At 40.1% G+C, this 22,830-nt stretch overlaps 2 protein-coding genes and 1 long non-coding RNA gene across 4 annotated transcripts in view; 2 read left to right on the top strand and 1 right to left on the bottom strand.

The window, feature by feature from the left end:
• The window catches only part of LOC136421967 (F-actin-monooxygenase MICAL2-like), a 72,589-nt gene extending 67,598 nt beyond the window's left edge, over positions 1-4,991 (bottom strand). The window contains exon 1 of the mRNA XM_066409570.1: positions 4,816-4,991. The gene's annotated coding sequence lies outside the window, so the exon portion shown is untranslated. The remainder of the gene's footprint in view (positions 1-4,815) is intronic.
• A 427-nt stretch (positions 4,992-5,418) lies between these two features.
• Positions 5,419-13,398, top strand: LOC136421641 (hsp90 co-chaperone Cdc37-like). Of its 2 annotated transcripts, none has more exons than XM_066409107.1 (11): positions 5,419-5,523; positions 6,568-6,701; positions 7,385-7,460; positions 7,670-7,774; positions 8,004-8,054; positions 8,633-8,854; positions 9,807-9,922; positions 10,325-10,445; positions 10,692-10,760; positions 10,880-10,959; positions 12,259-13,398. In XM_066409107.1, the coding sequence occupies exons 1-11, from the start codon at positions 5,479-5,481 to the stop codon at positions 12,389-12,391; spliced, it is 1,152 nt and encodes a 383-aa protein (XP_066265204.1). In that variant the 5' UTR covers positions 5,419-5,478; the 3' UTR covers positions 12,392-13,398. The 2 variants fall into 2 exon arrangements, with proteins under 2 accessions (XP_066265204.1, XP_066265203.1); XM_066409106.1 differs by lacking the exon at positions 12,259-13,398 and adding an exon at positions 11,664-12,248.
• A 2,799-nt stretch (positions 13,399-16,197) lies between these two features.
• On the top strand, positions 16,198-18,095 carry LOC136421869 (uncharacterized). The gene is made up of 3 exons (XR_010753528.1): positions 16,198-16,286; positions 16,661-16,760; positions 16,999-18,095. It is a non-coding gene; the product is annotated as an uncharacterized lncRNA (long non-coding RNA).
• Positions 18,096-22,830: the final 4,735 nt, after the last annotated feature.

Below are 22,830 nucleotides of genomic sequence, written 5' to 3'. Positions count from 1 at the left end.
AGTAGACAGCCAGAAGCTTATTTTGATTACAATATACATGTTACTAAGTTATAATCTACAACTCACTGCATACAAGTATATTTATCTCTTGGCCACTTCATCATAGATCCACAGCAACTCTATACGGCAGACAGAAGTTACGACCTGTACCATACATGTCTATCATCTTATTCATATCATACTTGTGCCTAGGACAAAGAAAATGTCGATAACATTCACCCACACAACCCTGGGGCCAGACGTACTTCAAAGTATACAGCAGTCTGCTCTAACCCCAATTGATTTTTTCATTGTCTGATTTCCGTGGGAACTAGCACCACCTGACTGACCAACACAACAGCATTATGAGCATACATATGTATATCATGATCAATGTTCAACCATTCACCATTCAGAGTAGATATATCTTTACATAAAAATTTCACATATTCTCTTTCCGCCCATACAATAATACAAGCATATAAAAAGAAGCAAACTTCAGTTTATGATAATTGAAATACGTCGATGAAGGTTTGGATCAGGGCTCTAGCCAGCGCCAGTTTTGCCGTAAATTTACGGCACTTTGCTGCGTGTTACGGAAAAAAATAGAAACCAATCCGTAAACCTTGACGGACAAAAATCGGGAGAAAAGATATAGACAGGGTTTAAACTTTTGCAATGATCTCCAGAAAAGAAGTGGAAGTTTGAAGCGAAGTTGATTCAGGCCATTTTTATCTTCCACCGGCGACAGGTGACAACCCCAAGGTGGCTTTATAGCAGACAAACGGAGGCGCGGAGGTTGCCAGTGGTTCTTGGGCTAAGAGAAAATCAGCGTCGTGCGCCCCCCTCCCCACTAGAAGTGCCCGGTCGCATCGGGCTGACGTTTTTTTTCTGCTGTTTTCGCCGGTTCACCGCCAATTATAGCCACACAAAAAATACTCCGGTAGTTACCAGGCTTTCCGTATTTTCTGCTAAACATTGTTAAAGTTTTACGCCGAGTTACACACACCTTCTTCCCGCGAAAACTGGTGTTGAGAGTTTGAGACCTCAGAATCAGATATTATCTACCAATAACAGCGTTCGTTCACGTCGCGTCACGGAAAATCGACCAATGACATACAAGTCTCGCGGTTCACGAGATGTTGAAGCGCGAGTCCGCGAGTTTTTATCGGAAATTGATATTTGGTGCGACCAAGGACATTGGTGCGACGATGGGGCTGTTTGAAGATTGAATCGACGAATTTTGATCAAATCAAGTGGAAGTTACCGGAGAAATCGTCCATGGAAAACATGGAAGGAAAATGTTGAACGTCTTTAGGGCGTTCTGTCCAAAGTAGGGTGTCTCGTTTCCTACTATATTTAGTACAGGGCGCAACCGGGACCGGTGTTGAAAATGTTTTATTTCTGCCGACTTAAATTCACGTGTATATTTGTCAAGTAAATAAGCAAAACTTGCCCCTCAAAATGCTGGAGATAGCGTTTCAGAGGGTCTAGATTTCAAAATTTCCCGGGGGGGAATACCCCCGGACCCCCCTAAAATTGTCGCGCCTACGGCGCGACGCCTCGCGCCTTCGGCGCTCGATATGTTTGGTTTTGAACAAAATTTGGCCCTTACGGGATTAAATTTCAGGCTGGCTAGAGCCCTGGTTTGGATGCTGCCTGAAACGTCTGACCGTTTCCAAAGTCATATCCAGTTGCTTGAGTAACTGCTATTTGGCTTATATACATAATATAGTGAAATACCCTTTTCACATTATTTTTGGCATTCAATTTCAGATTGATGGATTGTTTTCAAATTTCAACAGAAAAATATTGGTATAATTGCAATTTTGCTTGTAAAAGAAAAAATAAGATCTGTTGGTCCTTCAAACTTCAAATGAAAGGAATTCACAAAATAAATAGATACAAAAATAGTTGGTTAGTTCAGCTTGTTTGTAACCAGCCATTGTGAAAAAGCTTTTCCTTCGAGCCTTGTTATTTTTCCTGTATTGTCCGGACAACCTCCTTTATTCCTACCTTACAAGCTACACAAAGACGGGGCTAAACTGTATATCATAGTGTAATTACGTGTTAATTCAATCATCGAACACTGGGAGGATGGACCTATGGGCTTTTGTTGATTAACTATGCACTAATTGGTAGGAGAACGGATGTATTGTAATGCAAGGCATGGCTGTCAAATTAGCAGTCTTGGCAGGGTGAATGTCACAGGCATTGGCAGTCATGAATAAACCATGGTATGCCCAGACAGAAAGAAAACACTGACTACTGACTACACAGAAAACCTTTCATTAGCTTGTTTTGGGGATAATCCTATTGATTTATGTTGTATAGTGTAAAATCTATGCCACATTGCCAACAGGGTACATTTTGGGAGCTATTTTCATGTGTTTTTGATATACATGTACTAGTATGGAAATCTTTATTGACACGACAAAAGTTGTACATTTGTATCTACAAATAGAAGTAAAGTACGCAATGGATATCTTTCTATCTAGGAATGTGTATTTTAACAACACACTGACTGTTGCAGTTCAAGCAAAGGAGTGTCGACTTCGTGTTGCACCGACCTATTGTCTGTCTCTTTACCTGGCCACCAGGTGAGTTGTTCACAGGGACGAATTCACCTGTGTGTTCCACACCAAAGGCCTTGCTCACCTGGAGATTACAGGTGTGATTCACTTGTTTATCCGGACAACAAAGGTCGGAATCACCTCTGTGGACATAGGCTTTTCTATCAACCAGGTCACCGGGAAAATACCTCGTCCTGTACCTCATACTGTAAATGCAGAAATATTCGCTGTGGTTTTATGTTCGCGGTTTTAGCGATTAACTATTCAGCGCGGACTTAAAACCACCGCAAAACTTTTTGCCCACCTATCACTGTGGTGCTACTATTGTTTCAAATGAGAACTTAAAACTACCGCGAGCACTAATTTTCTCCCTACCACGAAATAAAAAACATGCAAACTTAAATGCATTTACTGTAGTTGTAATACAGTATGCACTGTTACCATGCTGCTATATAACCTTACAACATTGTAATCTGGCTTACATGAAAAAACATATCAAACACAATTCTTCAATGCAAGAACTTGAATACATTGTATAACATCTTTGTTCATTCTAAGACATCTACATACTTTGCCTGTAGTTTGCCAGTTTTCAAAACTGCAGCACTGTCTTCTCGTATGTCCCAATTCCGTCAACTTATGCCGAAACAAAATAAAGAAAGGATAGAATTCTTCTGCACAGTATACTGTTGCAACAAGCTCGTGCAACGTTTTATGTTTGGCCCAGAAACTTGAAATCTAATCTCAGCAATGTTTTATGCAGGAAGGGGACTTGGTAAAGCTCTAAATCCGACAGGGAAGAAAGTGCCAAAATGATATTATCGTCTACCAATGATTAGTACCGGGATTGTCCGATACTAATTACTTTTCGCCCACAGCGCTTGGGAAAATGACGCGAAGAGGCAGCTTAAATCCCCAGAACAGGTAAAACATGCCCGAGGGGAGGTGAAAGATGACATCCGGATCAGGTCAACAATACAGGAGGGACGGTCTGGAAATGTAATGGCTGGGAGATACACAATACAACAGGCTGACCTGGTCGGCATATTGTATGTCTGCCAATCTTAGCAACAATGTTGTAACTGGACTGAAACAAGCAGCATATTCACCTAGTGACCATTACGGCTGACTGAAACAGATATCTTCATTGCAACTTTTCATCAAAAGTTAAACAGGCACGCTATCATGATCAGTCAGTGTTCCAAGGTTGTACAACAAAATTATCTGACCTGAAATCTCTCGGCCACTCCCCCCATGTACACAGGCACAACAACAAAAAAGGTCAACTATTCCATGTTACAAAAGAGTCAACAACTCAACAAATGCCCATTGAGACATACACAGAACAAACCATATAGAGACTGACTCTCAAGGGATAATGTTTCAAATAGAGGCAATTAAAACTAAACCAGTTCAGCCGGTAGTTTTATGACAGTGTTAGGTAACGTGAGTGCTAACTTGGGGCTTCAGACTAGAAGAACCAACAAACCACCGACATTGCTAATATTTGTCTCCACTATTATGATTCCCAAAATTAGATGTAGAAATATACAGACCTAGAAGTGTTCAATGTACCCACCATATGCACAGAGTGATTCATATTTGCAGAGGGCCCATTTGTCATTATTACCTATCAGCCTTGTCACAGAATTAAACCGAGCTTTGCTGGTTATCACAGGCTCTAAACAAATAGGACTATCAGAGCAGAGAACAGCATTTCAGAGTAAACAAGCTTGGGGAGGGGGGCATGGGGGTCTGAATGAAGATATGGTTACACAATCAGTAGGTGACAGGACACAACAACTGCAAACATGTGTTATACAACGTTGGGTTTGAGAATTTGAAAAAATAGCAGTTCTAGACATCGCTTTAGAGGGAATTAATCATTGTGAAATTGATAAAACCATAAGAACATCATGTAAATGCTCAAAATTCAAGATATGTTGATCGAGATTTGAAATTATATAATTTCTGATTTCAAAAACATAAGTAGTATTTTGGTCATGCTCTTGTGAACGGAATAACACATACACGACATCCGGGTTTGGGGTTAGAACCCTTAACAATTAGATTTCCTGCTTAAAAACGGTGTCTAGACCATCGGATCGGTTCAGATTGCAAAGGAAAACACGAATGGCAGGAGAAACAAACACGAGATTCTTAACGAGTTAGCAAACGTTGGCAAGTCCTTCGATCCCGTCGCCTTAAAAATCTCGACGTGTAAAAACCACCTGAAGAATTCGAAAAATAAAAGGACACTTACTTGAAAAATTCAGCGAGTATCAGAGCAGGTCACTTCTGTGTTTGTTGAAGCCCATAAGAGGTTCAAACACTGCGGATATTCCAAAGTTTGGCGGGGAAAACCTTCAAAGTGTTGATGTTGCTGAAATCAACGAACTCGTTTCAGCGGCCATCTTGGGTAATTAGCATAATGTGCAAAATGACGTCAACGTTATATCACTGACAACGGCAAGCAAACGTGTGATTATTTATTTGCTTCAAAGTAATCAGTGGTGGACCATATTTTATATTTTGACATACAACTATATTTTTCAAACTAACAAAATAATCAAAAATTTTTATATCAAGAAAATGAAAACTTGCATTCTTTGTGCTTGGAAAAATAGCGTGTAAGGTTTTTAGTTACGTTTGATGCGGTTGGAGTATTATATTTTTCTACCGGGGAGGATGAGAATCATTGTAAACAATATATTTTTGGCATTTAAATTAGATAATACTATTTTCCGTGTACTTTTTAGTTTAAAGTCATGTATTTTCATATAATTTTACAAAATGAATAACTAATGATATTTAATGACTTTTTAAGATATAAGGAAACTCCCCTTTTTTCTTTAATGTACAACTCGTACGAGCTCTCGTCTTTTCTCACATCTTCACGCGAGAAAAAAACTTCATTTACATTTTCATGATGGCGAGACCTCTGGATTACAGTCGATGGGATCACATTGAGGTAGGGCCTTTTCCTTTGTCTACGAATGACATTTTTTTTTCTCAAAACTATCTTAGAGGATACTTAAGATGTTTGAGAATAAGAAGTACTCGATTGATGACGGTTGGATCGCCGTCATTCCGTAAAAACAGCACGAACTTGGCTGTTGTTTTCACACCTTGTCTTCTTGTTCTTGAAAATCTTTTTTCTCGAAACTTCCTCATTTTTCAGAGATCTGCTGTTGCGCACTTATCAGGGTACTACAGAGGGGCATGCTACAAGGTTTTGCGAAGGGGGATACCTATTGGTTATTACTTGTACTAAGTTGTAGTTGAAACAAAGACATAAACGCAAAGGCTACAAAAAGAAAGAAATGAACATCTATTCATGTGCATGATTTACATGCGTTATCAGGTTTCACAAGGAGGTTAACGTTAGATATCCTCGGGTTTCTAAACTCTGTTGGTTACTTACTTAGGCCAAGGACATAAGTCTAAAATATAGAATCATGTCCTCGCCTGGGCTGAGTGAGATTAGAACCCTTGACCTTGTAACCTGGATTATCAGACATTGAAAATCCAGCTAAGTTTATCATCATATCACAATGTCTTCTATCCTTGTGTTTTGCCATATGTCACAACTGACAGGCAGCACGACTGTAAATGCAGAAATGTTTGCGGTGGTTTTATGTTCGCAGTTTTCGCGGGACCGTTTCACCGAGAACATTTTTGTCCACTACGGTCGCAGTATGTGACTAAAGCGCTGTCGTGAACTTAAAGCCACTGCAAACACTCCATTTTCGCCATAGCGCAAAATGAAAACCTCGCAGTATGTGACTAAAGCACTGTCGTGAACTTAAAACCACCGCGAACACTACATTTTTGCCATAGCGCAAAATGAAAACCACGCGAACTTAAATGCATTTACAGTTTATCAAAATTTAGTTGGTTACATGATGAGTGGTTTATTGAGTACTCCAACTGAGAATGGTGACAGCTGATGGTACAATGTGGCTTTGCTACAGAAAGTTGTTGTTCATTATTGTGGGTTTGGTTTTCTCCTCAGGTGTCAGACGACGAGGATGAGACCCACCCTAACGTGGACACCCAGAGTCTGTTCAGATGGCGTCACCAGGCCAGGGTGGACCGCATGGAGGAACAGAAGAAGGAGAGACAGGACTTTGAACGGGGTTCGCTGGAGTAAGTCACTAGTCCTTATGCTACATTCGTTTGCGGCTCGCCTCTTGGCGTCTGGGAATGACGTCACCAGACGTTTGCTGCAATCGGAAGCCTTCTCTTCCAGCCAGTTTTGGCGTCAATATTGCCACCTTGTGTGCAGCCCGCTAGAGGCCACTTCATAGTGTGGCTTTTAAGTAGTTATTGTATATTTGTAATTTGTGACGAATTTTGTAGATACGTGTACTGTAGGTATCATCGTTGTTGCTTTTAGATTTGCATATGTGTGTATGGGCCTTTGAGTCTGAAGCAAATCTCATAAATAAGATACTTAACATAACATGATACAGTAGTTGCAACATTTGGTAACAATTGCTCTAACAAATATTGTATTTGCATGGAATTTTTGTGTGTTTTGTTTCTATAAGCTGGTTCATGGTTTGAACTGTGCGATGCATTGTGAGCAATAATATGTCAAAGTTGAGACATGGACAAAACACATCTGGACATGTATCAAGTATGGTCTAGACAAGGAGGTTTAAAAGAGAAAGCCTCCTTGGTCTAGGTAAGAACTGTTAACGATCTAGAGGCCTTCACCTTTGACTTTGGGCATGCACAGTTAACTGACTTATTCATTGTATTTTGTTGCAAATTTATAGTCATAGTGAAATTGATTTTCATGTTGTTCATTTCTGTACCCCTTCTAGTACCAAAAGGAAGCTAGAAGATGCCAGAAAGAAGTTGGAAGGTCTGTCAGCTTGTGCAGAAGCAGAGACAAAAGAAGTAAGAAACCATACAGAAATACCATCTGAAGTACAACATTTATTCTGCTCTATTTTCACATCACCCAGCTCCCTTGCATTGCCTTCACAATCTTGTTTTCCAAGAAAAACTATAATACTTTCTGATGAGATGGGGACATCTTGTAGATGTATTTGTTAGCTAATGTTTTAATTTTCCATCCCTTGCTGTCCTCGGTGTGTTTTGTACAGGAGGTTGAAGCTCAGGTGATGAAGCTACAGATGGAGATGAGTGAGCTACAGAAACAAGAGAAGGAGTGGAAACAGAAGGAGGAGGAACTCTCCAAGAAGGAGAAGGTGGAGTGTCTTCATTGTTACATATCAGAAGAAGTGTGTTAACCTTTTTTAAGTATCAATGCCCTAGAAAATTTGAATTTTTTGTAATGCTTTAGAAAATTGCTGGTTTGAATATTGTGTTATTGAAGCAGCTTAATTGCTTGTCATAACTGAACAGATTGTGAATATGTAGATTTATCAAACTTGTATGTATGAATAATTTTTTTGGTTATTGTTTTTTTTATTGCAGCTGACACCCTGGAATGTTGACACCCTCAGTAAAGACAAGTGGGAGAAAACAGTGAGTTATTTTCACATTTACTTTGTACCTCTGTACATACTGTCCACTTTGACAATAACAGCAAACATCTCAAAGAATTTTTGTATGATATGCTAAACCCCAAAGACATTTATTTTTATCGATTTCAAATAAATGTAAATTCATTGCAGAATGTAGCTTTCTGCTTTTCCAAGAAAGCATCTCATACTTGATCTTTAGGTAGTCTTTTGGGAAGAGAGTAGAGTCGTGGTGGTGTCATGGTGGCATAATGGTTTTAGCATTTGGCCCCAAACCCAGAGGTCCTGGGTTCGAATCCCCTTACATGCCATTGATGTTGTGCCCTTGGGAAAGGCACTTTGACTACTTTCCTCACTCCATCCAGTTTAAAAATGAGCACCTGACTTAAAAGGCGGTTGAAGGAGAGGGATGGACTCCGTCTTAAAATCCCATGCCCTAGACATAGTGGATAACAACCCACTGCCCTTATGGTCTCAAAAAGGCTATTGCACTACCTTTAGCTACCTTTTAGATGGTAGAGATGACTATGTAGATGATTAGATGGAAGTAGCAATGCATGCTAACAACTTTTCTTATCCCAGGTCATCAATAAGAAACCTGCCAAGAAGACGGACGCGACAGAGGAGGAGAAGGAGGAGATGCAGAGAACGTTTGTGGAGAAGAACGAGAAGCTGTGTAAGAAGTTTGGGATGTTTAAGAAGTATGACGACTCCATGCAGTTCCTTACGGACCACCCGGAGCTGGTATGTGACGAGTGTGCCAACTACCTGGCCATCTGGTGTATCAACCTACAGGTGGAGGAGGTGAGGATGATGACTTTTCTTGGCAGCGCCTCAGGGGTGGAGTGTTACCTGTAGTGGTGCATACCTAAACCCCGGACCTGTTCCGGAACTGTTCCTAACCTTTAGGTTCAAGTCCAAAAAAACCTAAACATCTGGAAACAAGTCAGGACTTGAAAAAAAAATCTCTCACTTTTACACTCCTTTTTGATTTAAACCATCTTAAAGCTTCCTTAGATCATGAAATTTGCCCTGGAAAAATATGAAAACATTGCTGTTTTTTGTTTATAACTGAACGTCTGCATTAATTACTGACTGTATATAATTCCGCATATTATAGTTTTCAAATTGAATGTAAAATATATGCCAATATGCAATTTTACATGAAACAGGAAAAAAAATCCGTAGCACACATATTCCACTGGTTCAAGTCCGGACTTTCAAGTCCGAACCTGAACCTAAACCTAAACCTCTGGACTCGAGTACAACCCTAAACCTAAACTCGGGTTTAGGTACGCACCACTAGTTACCTGGCCATCTAGTGTATCAACCTACAGGTGGAGGAGGTAAGAATTATAATGACCTTTTTTGGCAAAGCCTCAGAGGTGAGGGTGATAGCGCCTTAGTGTAAATGCATTTAAGTTTGCGGTGATTTACTTTCCCGGGAGGGAGAAAATGGAGTGTTACCTGGCCATCTGGTGTATCAACCTGCAGGTGGAGGATGATTGTTTTTGGCGATGCCCCAGGGGTGAAGCTGATAGTGCCCCATTACCTTCGCCGAGAAGGTGTTTTTTTGTGTGTATGTTTGTTGGGAAGTACAGTAATTAAGACTGACTGACAGTGGTATGTGGACAGCATAACTCAAGAAGTTGTGGATGAATCTAAAACCTATACAAACGATAGGCTTATGCTACTAGTATAAACATCTTAACTCAGATTGATGGTACCAAACATTAATACCACCCCATCCCATCAGAAAACTGGCCTGATGGAGCAAGTTGCCCACCAGACCATCATCATGCAGTACATCCTGGAGTTAGCCAAGAGCCTGGACGCAGACCCCAGGGCATGTGTCAAGCCGTTCTTCTCAAGGTAGGGCTTTTGTATAGCCTGGTACCAGGGCACCTTAGGTGTGATTTATTACAAACAATATGTCCTCATTTTACCCTATTTCAAATTATTGATCCACAGAATCAAAAGCTTTCAAAATCATTAATCAGATCACAAAATATAGATACATATGAGTCTATTTGGGGGCTATTTTCAGGAAGTGCTTTATAGTCAAAACTGCCCAAGAAAACCACTGATAGAATTTGATCTATGTGGACAGGTGGTCACTAAAGACAGGATTCTTAATGCTTGTGTGAATGGGAAAGATTATTTAAGGGACCACCAAAAAGTGACCACAACTGCCAGGTAGTTCTAATATAGAGGTGGTCACTTGTACAGGTTTGACTTTATTTTTGATTTGATGTTGTTTTTTTCCTTGTATAGAATCAAAACAGCAGACAAGCAGTACACAGATGCTTTCACCGATGAGCTTGAGTCCTTCAAAGTCAGAGTCAGAGGCCGTGCAGAGGCACGCATCGAGAGAGCAATGAAGGAGGCAGAAGAGGTGTAGTATGAAATCTTTTATGCTCTTTTTTAGAGTATTTTAAGCATTACAGTCAACCCTACATGTATGTGATATGTTTATATTTTGCACCTATAAATTAGTACAATTGTACTAAAATGGTGAGATATACAAAGATCTATGACAATTTTTGATGGTTTAACAAAGGTCTGTAAGATGGTGGAAGAAACATTCTAACTTCTAAAGTTGAAAAACTTACCTTGTCCATGATATCTTCTTTCTACACAGGAGGAGAGACAGAAGAGACTTGGACCAGGGGGGCTGGATCCCGTCGAAGTCTTTGAATCTCTTCCGCAGGTAGTTATCTTTCAAAGACATTTTCTTACTGATTTAAGGTCCGTTTTAGACTTTTGCGAGACACAGAGGGTTTATATAACCTCAGATATGTGATGTTAATTTGTATCCCTTTTCCCCAGGTGCTGAAGGACTGTTTTGAGAAACAGAACATCCCCATGTTACAGCAGGCCATCACTGAACTACCTGAGGAGGATGCCAGGTATGTACCTTCTTTGGTAACCATCTAAAGATGCATTAATTAAGATTAAACTTTTTCTCCAACACTGTAAAGGAATTGGGACTTACCCAAATTTTCGGGTGAACCTTGTTCACGGAATGGACCCGTTTACTTCTGGAACGTGACATCAGAGACACATGACCATAGTAGCGGGTCATACATGCCAGATAACTTGTGTCGCCCCCCGTCTCTGTTCAAGGGGAAAATTTGGATCAGTCCCAATTCCTTTACAGCGTTGGATGAAAAGTTTAATCTTAGTTAATAATGAATTCTACCAACACAGATGAACTTTCATGCTAAATCTAAAGATGTAGTCATTGTTGTGGTGGTGGTTCACCTTGTAGAACCTAGTGGCATCTAGGTCAGCAAGTTTCTTTGCTGTTTCTTACAGGGAGGGGTTGCTAGCACTTCCCCTGTAACATGTTTCAGGCACCTATTCGAACACAGGATTTTACATCCCTTTTAGAAAGACAGGTGCAGCCCCAACAGAGATGCCCTTCCAAGGGTCTCCCAGTTATCAATTAATTGGAACCAGTTGAGATACAGGGAAATTGCTAAGTTGGAGTACATCTAAATCCACACTTGGGTAGCCACTTGATGTACTCATTTAAATTTTTGGTAAATCCAGTCACCGTAATAAAAATGGTATGTTTCTTGTACTGATTTTGGATAATTTTGTTCCCAAGACATCACATTGACAGGTGCATCAAGGCGGGGCTCTGGGTCCCACAGGACACAACAACGTCATCTCCCACAGAACACAGGTTTCCCACCAAGGAAGCCGACGAAAACCCCGACACAGTCTTACGGCGGAGAAAAGCGACAGAAGACAGGGAGTCCGACAGCGAACCGGGGGAAGAAGACAGCCCAGAAGACGATAAGCCGCAGGGATGGCAGTGTCGCATACAGTAGTGACTGGCGGTGGTTTCCATGACAGCAGAATGTGTACTTCCACCAACCTATTTTCATGGGTAGTTTTGGTGGAGAGAAATGGTGTAGAAGAAGTGTTGATACTAAGAAACGTAGTTCACTCTACATCTTCTAGATGTTGATCAAGGATTCTAACGGCTTTGCTAGCAGCACTAGCCTGGAATCTACACTCTGCTTCATGGAAACCACCGGTGTTGGTCAATTTAATTTTTCATTTCAACGAAAATTGACTCTAAAGCCCTTTCTGTTTAGCCCTTTCAGTTTCCACAACAGCTACAGGATCAAGAACATTAAAGGAAATCTTCCTTTTTATTCTTCCCAGTTTTAAGAGATTCATTTGTTTCCCCATAGATACCACATGAAGCGGTGTGTAGATTCGGGGCTGTGGGTGCCAAACGCAAACGACAACAAACCAACGGAAGATAAGCCAGCGGAGGAGGAAGAAGAGGTGTACGAAAAAGTCCCAGATGATGACGTCGATTAGGACTCCAGTTTTAAAGACTTAGTCGAATCATTAGGATAAGGAAGGCCATGTAGATTTGATGATATAGATGACAACCACGCGCGCATCAGTTTTTGTCCATTTTCACACACACAAGTTTTCGGCCATGCTGTAAATCATAACAAGCAGCTGCAAAATGAGAAAATACATGCTGTAAGTTGCGAACACATATTTAAAAAAACTAATGTCGTAGAATACCAGTCAATGCCAAAGTCAAAGAAGAAGTTTTGAAAGAATAAAAATGAATAATCTGTATTTTGGTATACCATACTTGGCGTGTTAAGTTCTGTTCAACCTTCCTGACCACATAGATTAATTTTACAATGAAGGCAATTTTTTTTGTGGCCAAACCTTTTTTTTATTCACATGCTCGCATCAGTTTTGGGGTCCCCAGAGGATGTCATCCATATAATCAAATAAACATGGCCTAATATAGAGTTAAAATGTGTATGGTCACTACCACCATCAAATTATAGAATGTTTATTTTGTAAGAGGTTTGAAAGAGGTATGTGCTACATGTAGGTCAATCACTTTGGTACAAGGCGAAGTACAAGTACTTAAACTGTACTGGGTCGTTGCCGAACTGTAAACATATAACAGTAAAAGATATGAATGTATTAATTGAGTTATATCAATTAATGATACTGCATATCCAGATAAAACATACACAATTGCTCTGAGTAGATTAATGTAGTTAACACAAAAACAAGGGACGTCTCTGAATTTGACCTATAGAATTTATTATTTCATTTACGGTCACCATGTTAAAAGTTGGAACAGTTAATCATTTGTGCTCCAGTAATGAGGATTCTGTTTGCAAACTATAAAACAGATCACCAGTATATTCAATAATTTTTTTCTTTCGAAATGCTATAGTTGAGATGGGACTGTGTTCAGCTGTAACACTACATTTATGCGTATGTTGTCAGTGTTCAAACTATTGTGCTTCTCTACCTTGCAGATAGATTAAAAAATTCTTGTACATGTATTGTGCTCATAGTGCTCATTATACTGCAGCCTTGAGAAGGTTTAAAGATAGGAATGAAAGTGTTAAGTCTGAAAGCCCACAGCACGTAAGACGCAAGAAAAGAAAGTTTAGAAAGCTTAATACGCAAGATTGGCTTTTTGCACTTCCTGGTCCCCCTTATCTCACTAGTCCATCAATATGGAAAATATTTATATACATCAAGTCAAAATATTCTATGACCACCTCTACGGCTTAGCTGTAAATACATGGAAACATTTTGGAAACAATAAGCACATGACAAGGATAATTTGTTATTGTTTGATTTTGATTGACAGGTGGCATTGGTATCAATGTATTCCCCCTGCTGATCCCTGGCTGGTAAAAATCCGTTTCTCTCGTACTTTTGATTTGACCGGCTCATCCACAAATAAGTTGATTTTTTTTTTTTAAAGTTTCATCACGAATTAGTCTGAGAAGCAAGAGGCACGGATGATCAATCTCGACTAAGAATTAATTCAAAAATTGAAAAAAGCCTGGTTCCAATAATTTCTGACGGAAAAGCTGACCTATTTTCTTGTGTAAGGTCTAGACAGTTAGTTTAGAGCTGTTGCAGACACCAGTTTTTACAGCATATCAACAAAATCGCCACCGCACTTCTTTTCGTCTTCGTTTTGAATTGGACGCTTGTCCACCCGCTCCTCCACACCCTTCAGAACAGATCCTGTAGCTATCAACATAACCAGTGATTAGCCTACTGAGTTGTAGACACCCGTTAGAAAGAAAACTGGAGAACTTAACCAGCCTTCCGGGACAGAAGGAGCCAAGAACAGCAAGACTTAAATGTTATACAGTGCAGGTGGAACGGGTTAGTATCGTAGTACTACATTTAAGACGCCCATCGCCAACAATCTAAGATTCTAAAGGAAACCAATTTTTTTTTTTACTTTTTGGAATGGTTAGGGAGGACACAACTTTAACCAATAGTCGCTTGTCAGAAGGTTAGGCATTTCGAAGCTTCAAAAGTATTCTGGAAGCACAAACAGGCACCAGTGCAGGAGATGTTTTAGAAGATACAAATCAGGATCGGTCCAGACGGCTGTTGCTCCACACCATCAGGAATCAAACTACAGACAAAAATGATGCAGCAAAGTAACCTCTACACCAATCAGACACCTCTAGGAGGAGTAGCGTCTTGTTCAACTGTTGAGTCACGGTCCATGCAGACTCGGCCGTCGGACATCTCCGTTCATCACACTCCTGGGACAGACACTGACGTGGATGAAGGTGTTTATGAAAATGATAATGTGGATGGTGATGATGGTCATGTATACCAGAATACAAATGGACAAAGTAAAAGTGACGACCATCCACCAGGTAAGAATCTACAGACAAAAACGACGCAGCAAAGCCACGTCCCTACCAATCAGACAACTCGAGGAATAGTAGCGTCTTGTTCAACTGTAGAGCCACGGTCCATGCAGACTCGGCCGTCGGACGTATCCGTTCATCACACACATGGAACAGATACTGACGTGGCTGAAAATGTTTATGAAAATGATGATGTGGATGATGATGATGGTCATGTATACCAGAATACAAATGGACAAACAAAAAGTGACAACCTTTCATCAGGTAAGAATCCACAGACAATAACGATGCAGCAAAGTAACGTCCACACCAAAGAAACAACTCGAGGAGGAGTAGCGTCTTGTCCAACAGTTACTATAGACCACACGCCTTGGACAGATTCTGACGTGGCTGAAGATGTTTATGAAAATGATGATGCGGATGAAACTGTGTATGCAAATGATGATGAAGATGCTGATGAACATGAATACCTGGATTTAGATGGATCAGCTGAAAGTACCAACCCTCCTCCAGGTAAGCCAATTACAATTATTGCAAATAAATGAGAACTTGGGCTCCCATGTTACGAAAGCACGTTAAAGAACCCATCACACCTATCGAAAAGAGAAGGGGTCCTAGCTGATGTGAGTGAATCTTATACATTTGTCCTGGATATGCATCTTGTACTCTTTAGTACAAACCTGGTGTGTTGCGCCATGAGGCGGTTTACCAGTATATAATACAATCAAAGTGATGGAAAAACGTCTGCTATCTTAGATGATTCTAACAGACTTAGTTTCTCTTAGTCTTGGTTGCTACAGACGGGGGACCTGTCCCTGGTGCCCCGGTGCGCCCCTTCCTCTCGTCCTCTCAGTGGGTTTGTGTAGCCATCACCGCATCCGCTGCAGTAGCGATGTTACTGACAGGACTCCTCATCACTGGGCCCACGGAATCCCGTCAGCAGAACCTTCCGTATCCTACAGCACCAGATAGCATTATCAAGGTAAATGGCTTTATGATAGTTTGTTCTTCTCTGGCATACCCAACACTATATATGTATTAAACAAATGTGTATGCACATATTTTACTTACCTGAAGGTTTGCCATACATATACAGCAAAAACATGAAGGCCTTTGTTTTCTTTTCGTTAACACTGGCAATTGCCAACTGTTCTCAGAAATGAACATGGCCAATGAATGAGTGGTGCAGACAAGACAAACAAGCAACAGATCGATCACTTTGCTTGCCATGTGAGTAGGCGTTGGCTGGTTGGTTCGTAGGTTAGTTGGTAAAACGATCATAGCAAATGTTAGTAGAAACTAACCAACGTCTACTGACTTGACCAGCAAATCGATTGATGTGTTGCTTCTTTGACTCGTCTGGACGACTAGTTCGGCCTTTGGAAGTGCATCAAACATCTGAGTTGCTTGGCCTGTTGTGAAATCTAACAAAAATGTATCGGCTTCTGTTACAGACGACAATTGCGCACACAGGTAAAACCCCGACATATGATACCTCCACAACTATAGCGGACACTTTTGTGTCGGCACCTACCAGTAATGTGAGTATATTTGTTAACGCCAAGGAATGTCTGCACACTTTTGTAAGAACCTAAATAAAATCGTCAATGGTCAAAAACCCGCAACTGAAGCATACTGATAGAAAAATGAACATACTGTGTTCAATAATAATACCATAGCTGTATTTGGAGGACGATCCTTCATGACTTTATCGCCAGTTTTGTAAAACATGGTATTCGACAGCCACTTTCTAAATCTCAAATTGTTACTTTGATTCTTCTTATTATTTGGAACATGCATATCAAATGGGCTTTGTAGCGAAAAAATAAATTCTGACTCGAATAGCTTGACAAACATAATAGAAAATTACAGAAAACTTACAGTGAATACCCGTTTTCTTTGTTCTTTTTGACAGGTTTTATCAACCGCCACATACAGCTACACAACCAAGACGAGAGCTGTTAAACCTACCACAACTCTGAATAAGGACGTACACACCTCTATGTACAAGGAAGGTAAATAAACAAACATCACAGACGTTGAAATTATAAATAAACACAAACGGTTCCACTTCAGACTTGTTTATCAAAATTAAGTGACGAAAAGTCATTAGAATATTTTCTTAAAACATGTATCGATTAGATGGACTTCGTCATTTGCATAAAAGGCGTTAAAGGAGTCCCGCCTTTTTGCACAAGTTCTATCGTCATCTGTACTGATGGTGTCTATGTTGTTGTTGTTTTATCATTGTAGAGACAACAGAAGATGATGGAAATGGTCGCGTCATCACGTTTGGAGGGCGAGGATCACAACTGGGACAGTTTGCTCACCTAAGTGGAGTTGTTGTGTCTTCTGGAAACGAGATATTCGTAGCTGATTATGGTAACTGTCGAGTACAAGTTTTCAACATGAAGGGTGTTCACGTTCATAATTTCTTGACAGCTGTGCCCGGAAAAGCGGGTAGCACCATGTTTCCATCAGACATTTCAATTGACGGCAATGATAACCTGTGGGTAGTGGGGAAGGTACCATTCGGTAGCTCTTACGTTGTACAATACAACAGGGATGGTCGAGCTTTGGCCAAGTTTCCGGTCCAAAACAGCCAAAATCTCCGTGCCATTGCCATAGATGTACAAAGTAACCACATTCTTGTCGGAAAGTATGGCAGGGCTAGTTGTGAGCTTAACATATTTCATCCAAATGGCCAGTTAGTAAGGACACTTAATATTCCAGATATTTCATGTGAATTATCCCTTGTCGTAAACAGGGAGGGAAATATTGTTACGACCAAAAATAACATGGTTCACATCTATAGCCAGACAGGACATCTTCTGTTTGGGGGCCATGGCAACGGTAATGGTAGAGTGACATATCCCCAAGATATCTGTACAGACTATTCTGGTCATATCTTGGTAGCAGATCGTGGTAGCATGGGTGAAAAAGGTTGGGTGTCTATGTTCACAAGTCGTGGAAGTTTTGTTCGCCATGTGGTGACTGGGCTGAGGATGGTAGGTCCTATCGCCGTGGGACTAGGAGGGCAGCTGGTAGTGACTAATGAAAGGGATAACACTGTAACTATTTACACTACATACTAATGAGAAAAGCACTAGCACTCCTTCACCAGTTTTATATCCGGAAGGTTTTCCTCTGACTTTTACTTTTAACCTTTTCCTTACATTTAATGATAAAATGCACTAAAATGCCACAAAAATTGCAACGGATTTCAATCCGGCTCGGCTCAATTCGATTCGACTTTTGAACAAACCTAGAATTAGGTTACGTCTAAACCATATGCACGATTGAGCATCTGTTGAAGGGAATTCTCATTGGTTAGAAAATGAGTTTATGATATATAAACGCACTGCCTGGGCTAAAGCCAAACGAACAGACAAACCAAATCACTGGGCCAAGTTCAGACGTCTCCGCAACAAATTGAAGAAAATGTTAAATGCTAAATATGTAAATCATTTGATTAATCTGGGAGACATCGTACTGAGTAACCCTAAAAGATTTTGGTCCTTCTTCCACTCTAAGACAAAGTCTAAAAATCTACCAGACAGAATGAAACTTCAGGATGAGTCTGCTGAGTCTGCTCAGGAGAAGGCAGAATTGTTCAATAACTTCTTTTACTCTGTTTTTAACTGTACCGATGGGGAAACCCCGTTGCCCGACTTGATTGATACTTCTAGTGTGCCAAAAATCTCTTCAGTTACATTTTCTGTCAGCACCATTGAATCTATTCTCAAAAACCTGGAAGTTACAAAGGCCACAGGGCCGGACGATCTCCCAGCGATGGTATTAAACAAGTGTGCAGCCCAATTAGCACCATCATTGGAAAAACTGTTTCAATTATGTGTGAGCAATGCAAAAATTCCGAGTATGTGGAAAAAAGCTAATATTACTCCTGTTTTTAAGAAGGGTGATAAGAGTGCCGTATCTAATTACAGACCTGTGTCGTTATTATGTATCACAAGCAAAGTTTTCGAAAGATGTATTTTCAACTCTCTTTATCCATTATTGTCAAACACTCTTTATCCCCTTCAACATGGTTTCGTCAAGGGAAAATCCACTACCACCCAACTTTTAGAAGTTTACGAGGAAATAGGTGAAGTACTGGATAAATCTGGGCAAGTTGACGTAATATTCTTGGATTTTTGCAAAGCATTTGACAGTGTCTCTCATAAACTCCTAGTACACAAATTGAAATCTTTTGGGTTCTCCAGACAACTACTTGCTTTATTTAACGACTATCTTTCAGAACGTTTTCAAAGAACTGTCATAGAAGGCGAAATGTCTGATTACTTACCTGTGTTGTCAGGTGTCCCCCAGGGATCCATTTTAGGGCCATTCTTGTTTTTATTATTCGTTAATGATTTACCTGACTGTGTTGAATTTGGTAAAATGGCCATGTTTGCAGATGACGCTAAATGTTTTAGAAGAATTACCTCGATTTTTGATTGTTTTAAATTTCAGTCCGACTTAGATCGTCTTGTGGCTTGGGGGAAAACCTGGGAGATGGTATTTCATCCATCTAAGTGTTCAGTTGTTAGTATGACACGTAAAACTTCACCTGTTGAATACCCTTATAGCATGTCAGATTCTGTACTCAGTCGACAAGATAGTTATAATGACTTAGGAGTTCATGTACAACATAACTTATCCTGGAATTCTCATGTACTTAAGAAGATATCAACATGTAACTCAAGACTTGCAATGATCAAGAGATCAGTAGGCTTTAATGCCCCATTTACTGTTAAACTCAATTTGTATCGATCACTGGTGATACCACATTTAGACTACTGTTCTCAGGTATGGGCACCGCATACAAGATTGTATCAGCGCAAAGTAGAAGGTGTTCAAAGACGTGCTACCAAGTACATCTGTAATGATTACGAACTTATCTATAAGGACAGATTAACCCATACCAACCTTCTACCATTGTGTTACAGACGAGAACTTTTTGATATCTTATTTCTTTTCAAATGTTTCCGCAACGTGTACTGTACCAACATTTCTCATGTCCTCAATGTATCCAGACCTACTAGATCACTTCGCTCTACAGACCAATTCCAACTTGTACCACGGCCATGTAAAACTGAATCATTCTCATTCTCTTACTTTAGTCGTATTGCCGTCATCTGGAACAATTTACCACTAGACATTCGCCAACATATGTACTCAAACCTCACTCTACAGTCCGTTAAAAAACTCTTGATATCATATTATAGATCCCGATTAAGTGACACATTTTCTGTTGATAACTTATGTACTTGGACGACCACTTGTCGTTGCTCATCTTGCATAGTGACATAGCTTAACCGTTTACCCTGTTTTCCTTATCATTTGACCTTATTACTCTCATTTTTTTAATGTACTTCTTTCAGTATTTGATGTCTTTCATTTCTTGTTTTTATCTCAACTTTGTAAATCTTCTGGGGGAGTCGGCCTCGTAGAGGAACTAGATTCCTGTTGCCGGCTCCCCTCAGATTGTACGCAATCTGTGAATTTGAATAAATAAATAATTTGAATTAATTTTCAACAATTCAACAGCAAAAGGAATGTCAAAACTGATTTAAGAGGAAGCTGTAAAAGTCCCTGATGACGATGTCACTTAGTCAAGTTTAAAAAGAAAAAAAATGTTAATATGTGTATGGTCATTATCACCTCAAAAGTTTAGAATGTTTATTTTCTAAGAGATGTGAAAGAGGTATGTGGTACATGTAGGTCACTCACTTTAGTACAAGGCGAAGTACTTAAACTGTACTGGCTAATTGCCGAATTGTAAACATATAACAGTAAAATATATGAATGTATTAACTGAGTTATGCCAATTACAGTAATGCATATCTGGATAATACATCCACCATTGCTCTAAGTAGATTAATGCAGTTGACACAAAAACAAGGGTCATTTCTGAAAACGACCAAAAGGATTTATTCTTTTATTTACGTACACCATGTAAATGTTGGAACTGTTAATCATTCGTTCTCCAATAATGAGGATTTAGTATGCAAACTATGAAACAGATCACCTCCATTTTATTCAGTTTTTGTTCTTTTGAAATGCTGTAGTTGAGATGGGATAGCATTCAGTTGTAACACTACAAGTATGTATATGCATATCAATTTGTAAGTGTTGGTGATCAAACTATTGTGCTTCTCTACCTTGCAGACAGATAAACAAATTGCACATGTATTGTGCGCATAGTGCTCATCATGACCATACTGCAGCCTTAAACAGGTTCAAAAATAGGAAGGAAAGCGTTAAGTCTGAGACCCCATAGCACTTAAGACACAAGAAAAGAATGTCAAGAAAGCTTGATACACAACATTTGCTTTTTGCTCTCTCCAATTCTTGATCCCCCAAGTGTCACTACATCAATATGGAAGATGTTTATAAACATAAAGGTAAAACATTCTATGACCACCTCTACGGCTTAGCTGTAAATACATCGAAACATTTTGGATATAAACACATTGTAAGGATAATTTGTCCTTCTTTGATTTTGATTGACAGGTGGCATTGGTATCAATGTAGTCGACCCTGCTGATCCCTGGCTGGTAGAAATCCGTTTCTCCCGTACTTTTGATTTGACCGGCTCATCAACAAATACGTTGAAATAGATTTTTTTCAAAGTTTGATCACGAATTGGTCTGAGAGGTAAGAGGCACGGATTATCAATCTCGATTGAGAATTAATTCAAAATTGAAAAGAGCCTGGTTCCAATAATTTCTGACTGAAAAGCTGACCTATTTTCTTGTGTAAGGTCTAGACAATTAGTTTAGAGCTGTTACAGATACCAGTTTTTACAGCATATCAACAAAATCACCACCACACTTCTTTTCGTCGTCGTTTTGAACGGGACGCTTATCCACCCGCTCCTCAACACCCTTCAGAACAGATCCTGTAGCTATCAACATAGCCAGTGAGTGACTAGCCTACTGAGTTGTAGACACCCGTTGGAAAAGAAAACTGGAGAACTTAACCAGCCTTCCGGGACAGAAGGGGCCTAGAACGGCAAGACTTCAATGTAATACAGGGTACATGGAACGGATTAGTGTCGTAGTACTAAGACGCCCATCGACAACCATCTAAGGTTCTTCGAAGAGGTAAGAGTCTCCATCCTAAAGCAAACCACATTTTAGAAACTTTTTGGAACGGTTAAGGAGGGCATAGCTTTTACCAATAGTCGCTTGTTAGAAGGTGAAGCATCTCCTTCGAATAGCCTGACGAATCGCGCTCCTAGTGGCCAGCCGGTCGTGTAACCGCCATCCCCCAGTAACCTCCGGCCGAGAGCTTGTGTAAATACAGGCTACTCCTTCGAAGCTTCAAATGTTTTCAGGAAGCACAAGCAGGCACCAGTGACGGAGACTTTTGATAGATGTAAATTAGGATTTGTCCAGACAGCTGTTGCTCAACATCATCAGGAATCAAACTACAGACAAAAATGATGCAGCAAAGTAATCTTTCGTCCAATCAGAAAACTCGAGGAGGAGTAGCGCCTTGTCGAACTGTAGAGTCACGGTCCATGCAGGCTCAGTCGCGGGACCTGTCCGTTCATTACACTCCTGGGACAAACACTGACGTGGCTGAAGATGTTTATGAAAATGATGATGTGGATGATGGTCATGTATACCAGAATACAAATGGACAACCTGAAAGTGACAACCTTCCATCAGGTAAGAATCTACAGACAATAATAATGCAGCAAAGTGACGTCCCTACCAATCAGACACCTCTAGGAGGAGAAGCGTCTTGTTCAACTGTAGAGTCACGGTCCATGCAGACGCGACCGTCGGACGTGTCCGTACATCACACTCCTGGGACAAACACTGACGTATGTGAAGATATTTTTAAAAATGATGATGTGGATGAAAATGTGTATGCAAATGATGATGAAGATGATGAACAAGTATATGCAAATGATGAAGATGATGATGAACATGCCTACCAGGATATGAATGAACCAGCTGAAAGTGCCAATCCAGGTAACACAATTACAAATACATATATTGTTAACAACCAATGACTTAAACTTACAAAATTTGGATAAGTTCCGATTATTTTAGTTTTGGCTATGTATAG

The sequence above is a fragment of the Branchiostoma lanceolatum genome, chromosome 16 (genome assembly GCF_035083965.1).
Source record: "Branchiostoma lanceolatum isolate klBraLanc5 chromosome 16, klBraLanc5.hap2, whole genome shotgun sequence".
In the NCBI taxonomy this organism is placed as follows: Eukaryota; Metazoa; Chordata; class Leptocardii; order Amphioxiformes; family Branchiostomatidae; genus Branchiostoma; species Branchiostoma lanceolatum.
Note: the sequence above shows the minus strand (reverse complement) of the source record. Positions and strands in the feature narration are given on the sequence as shown.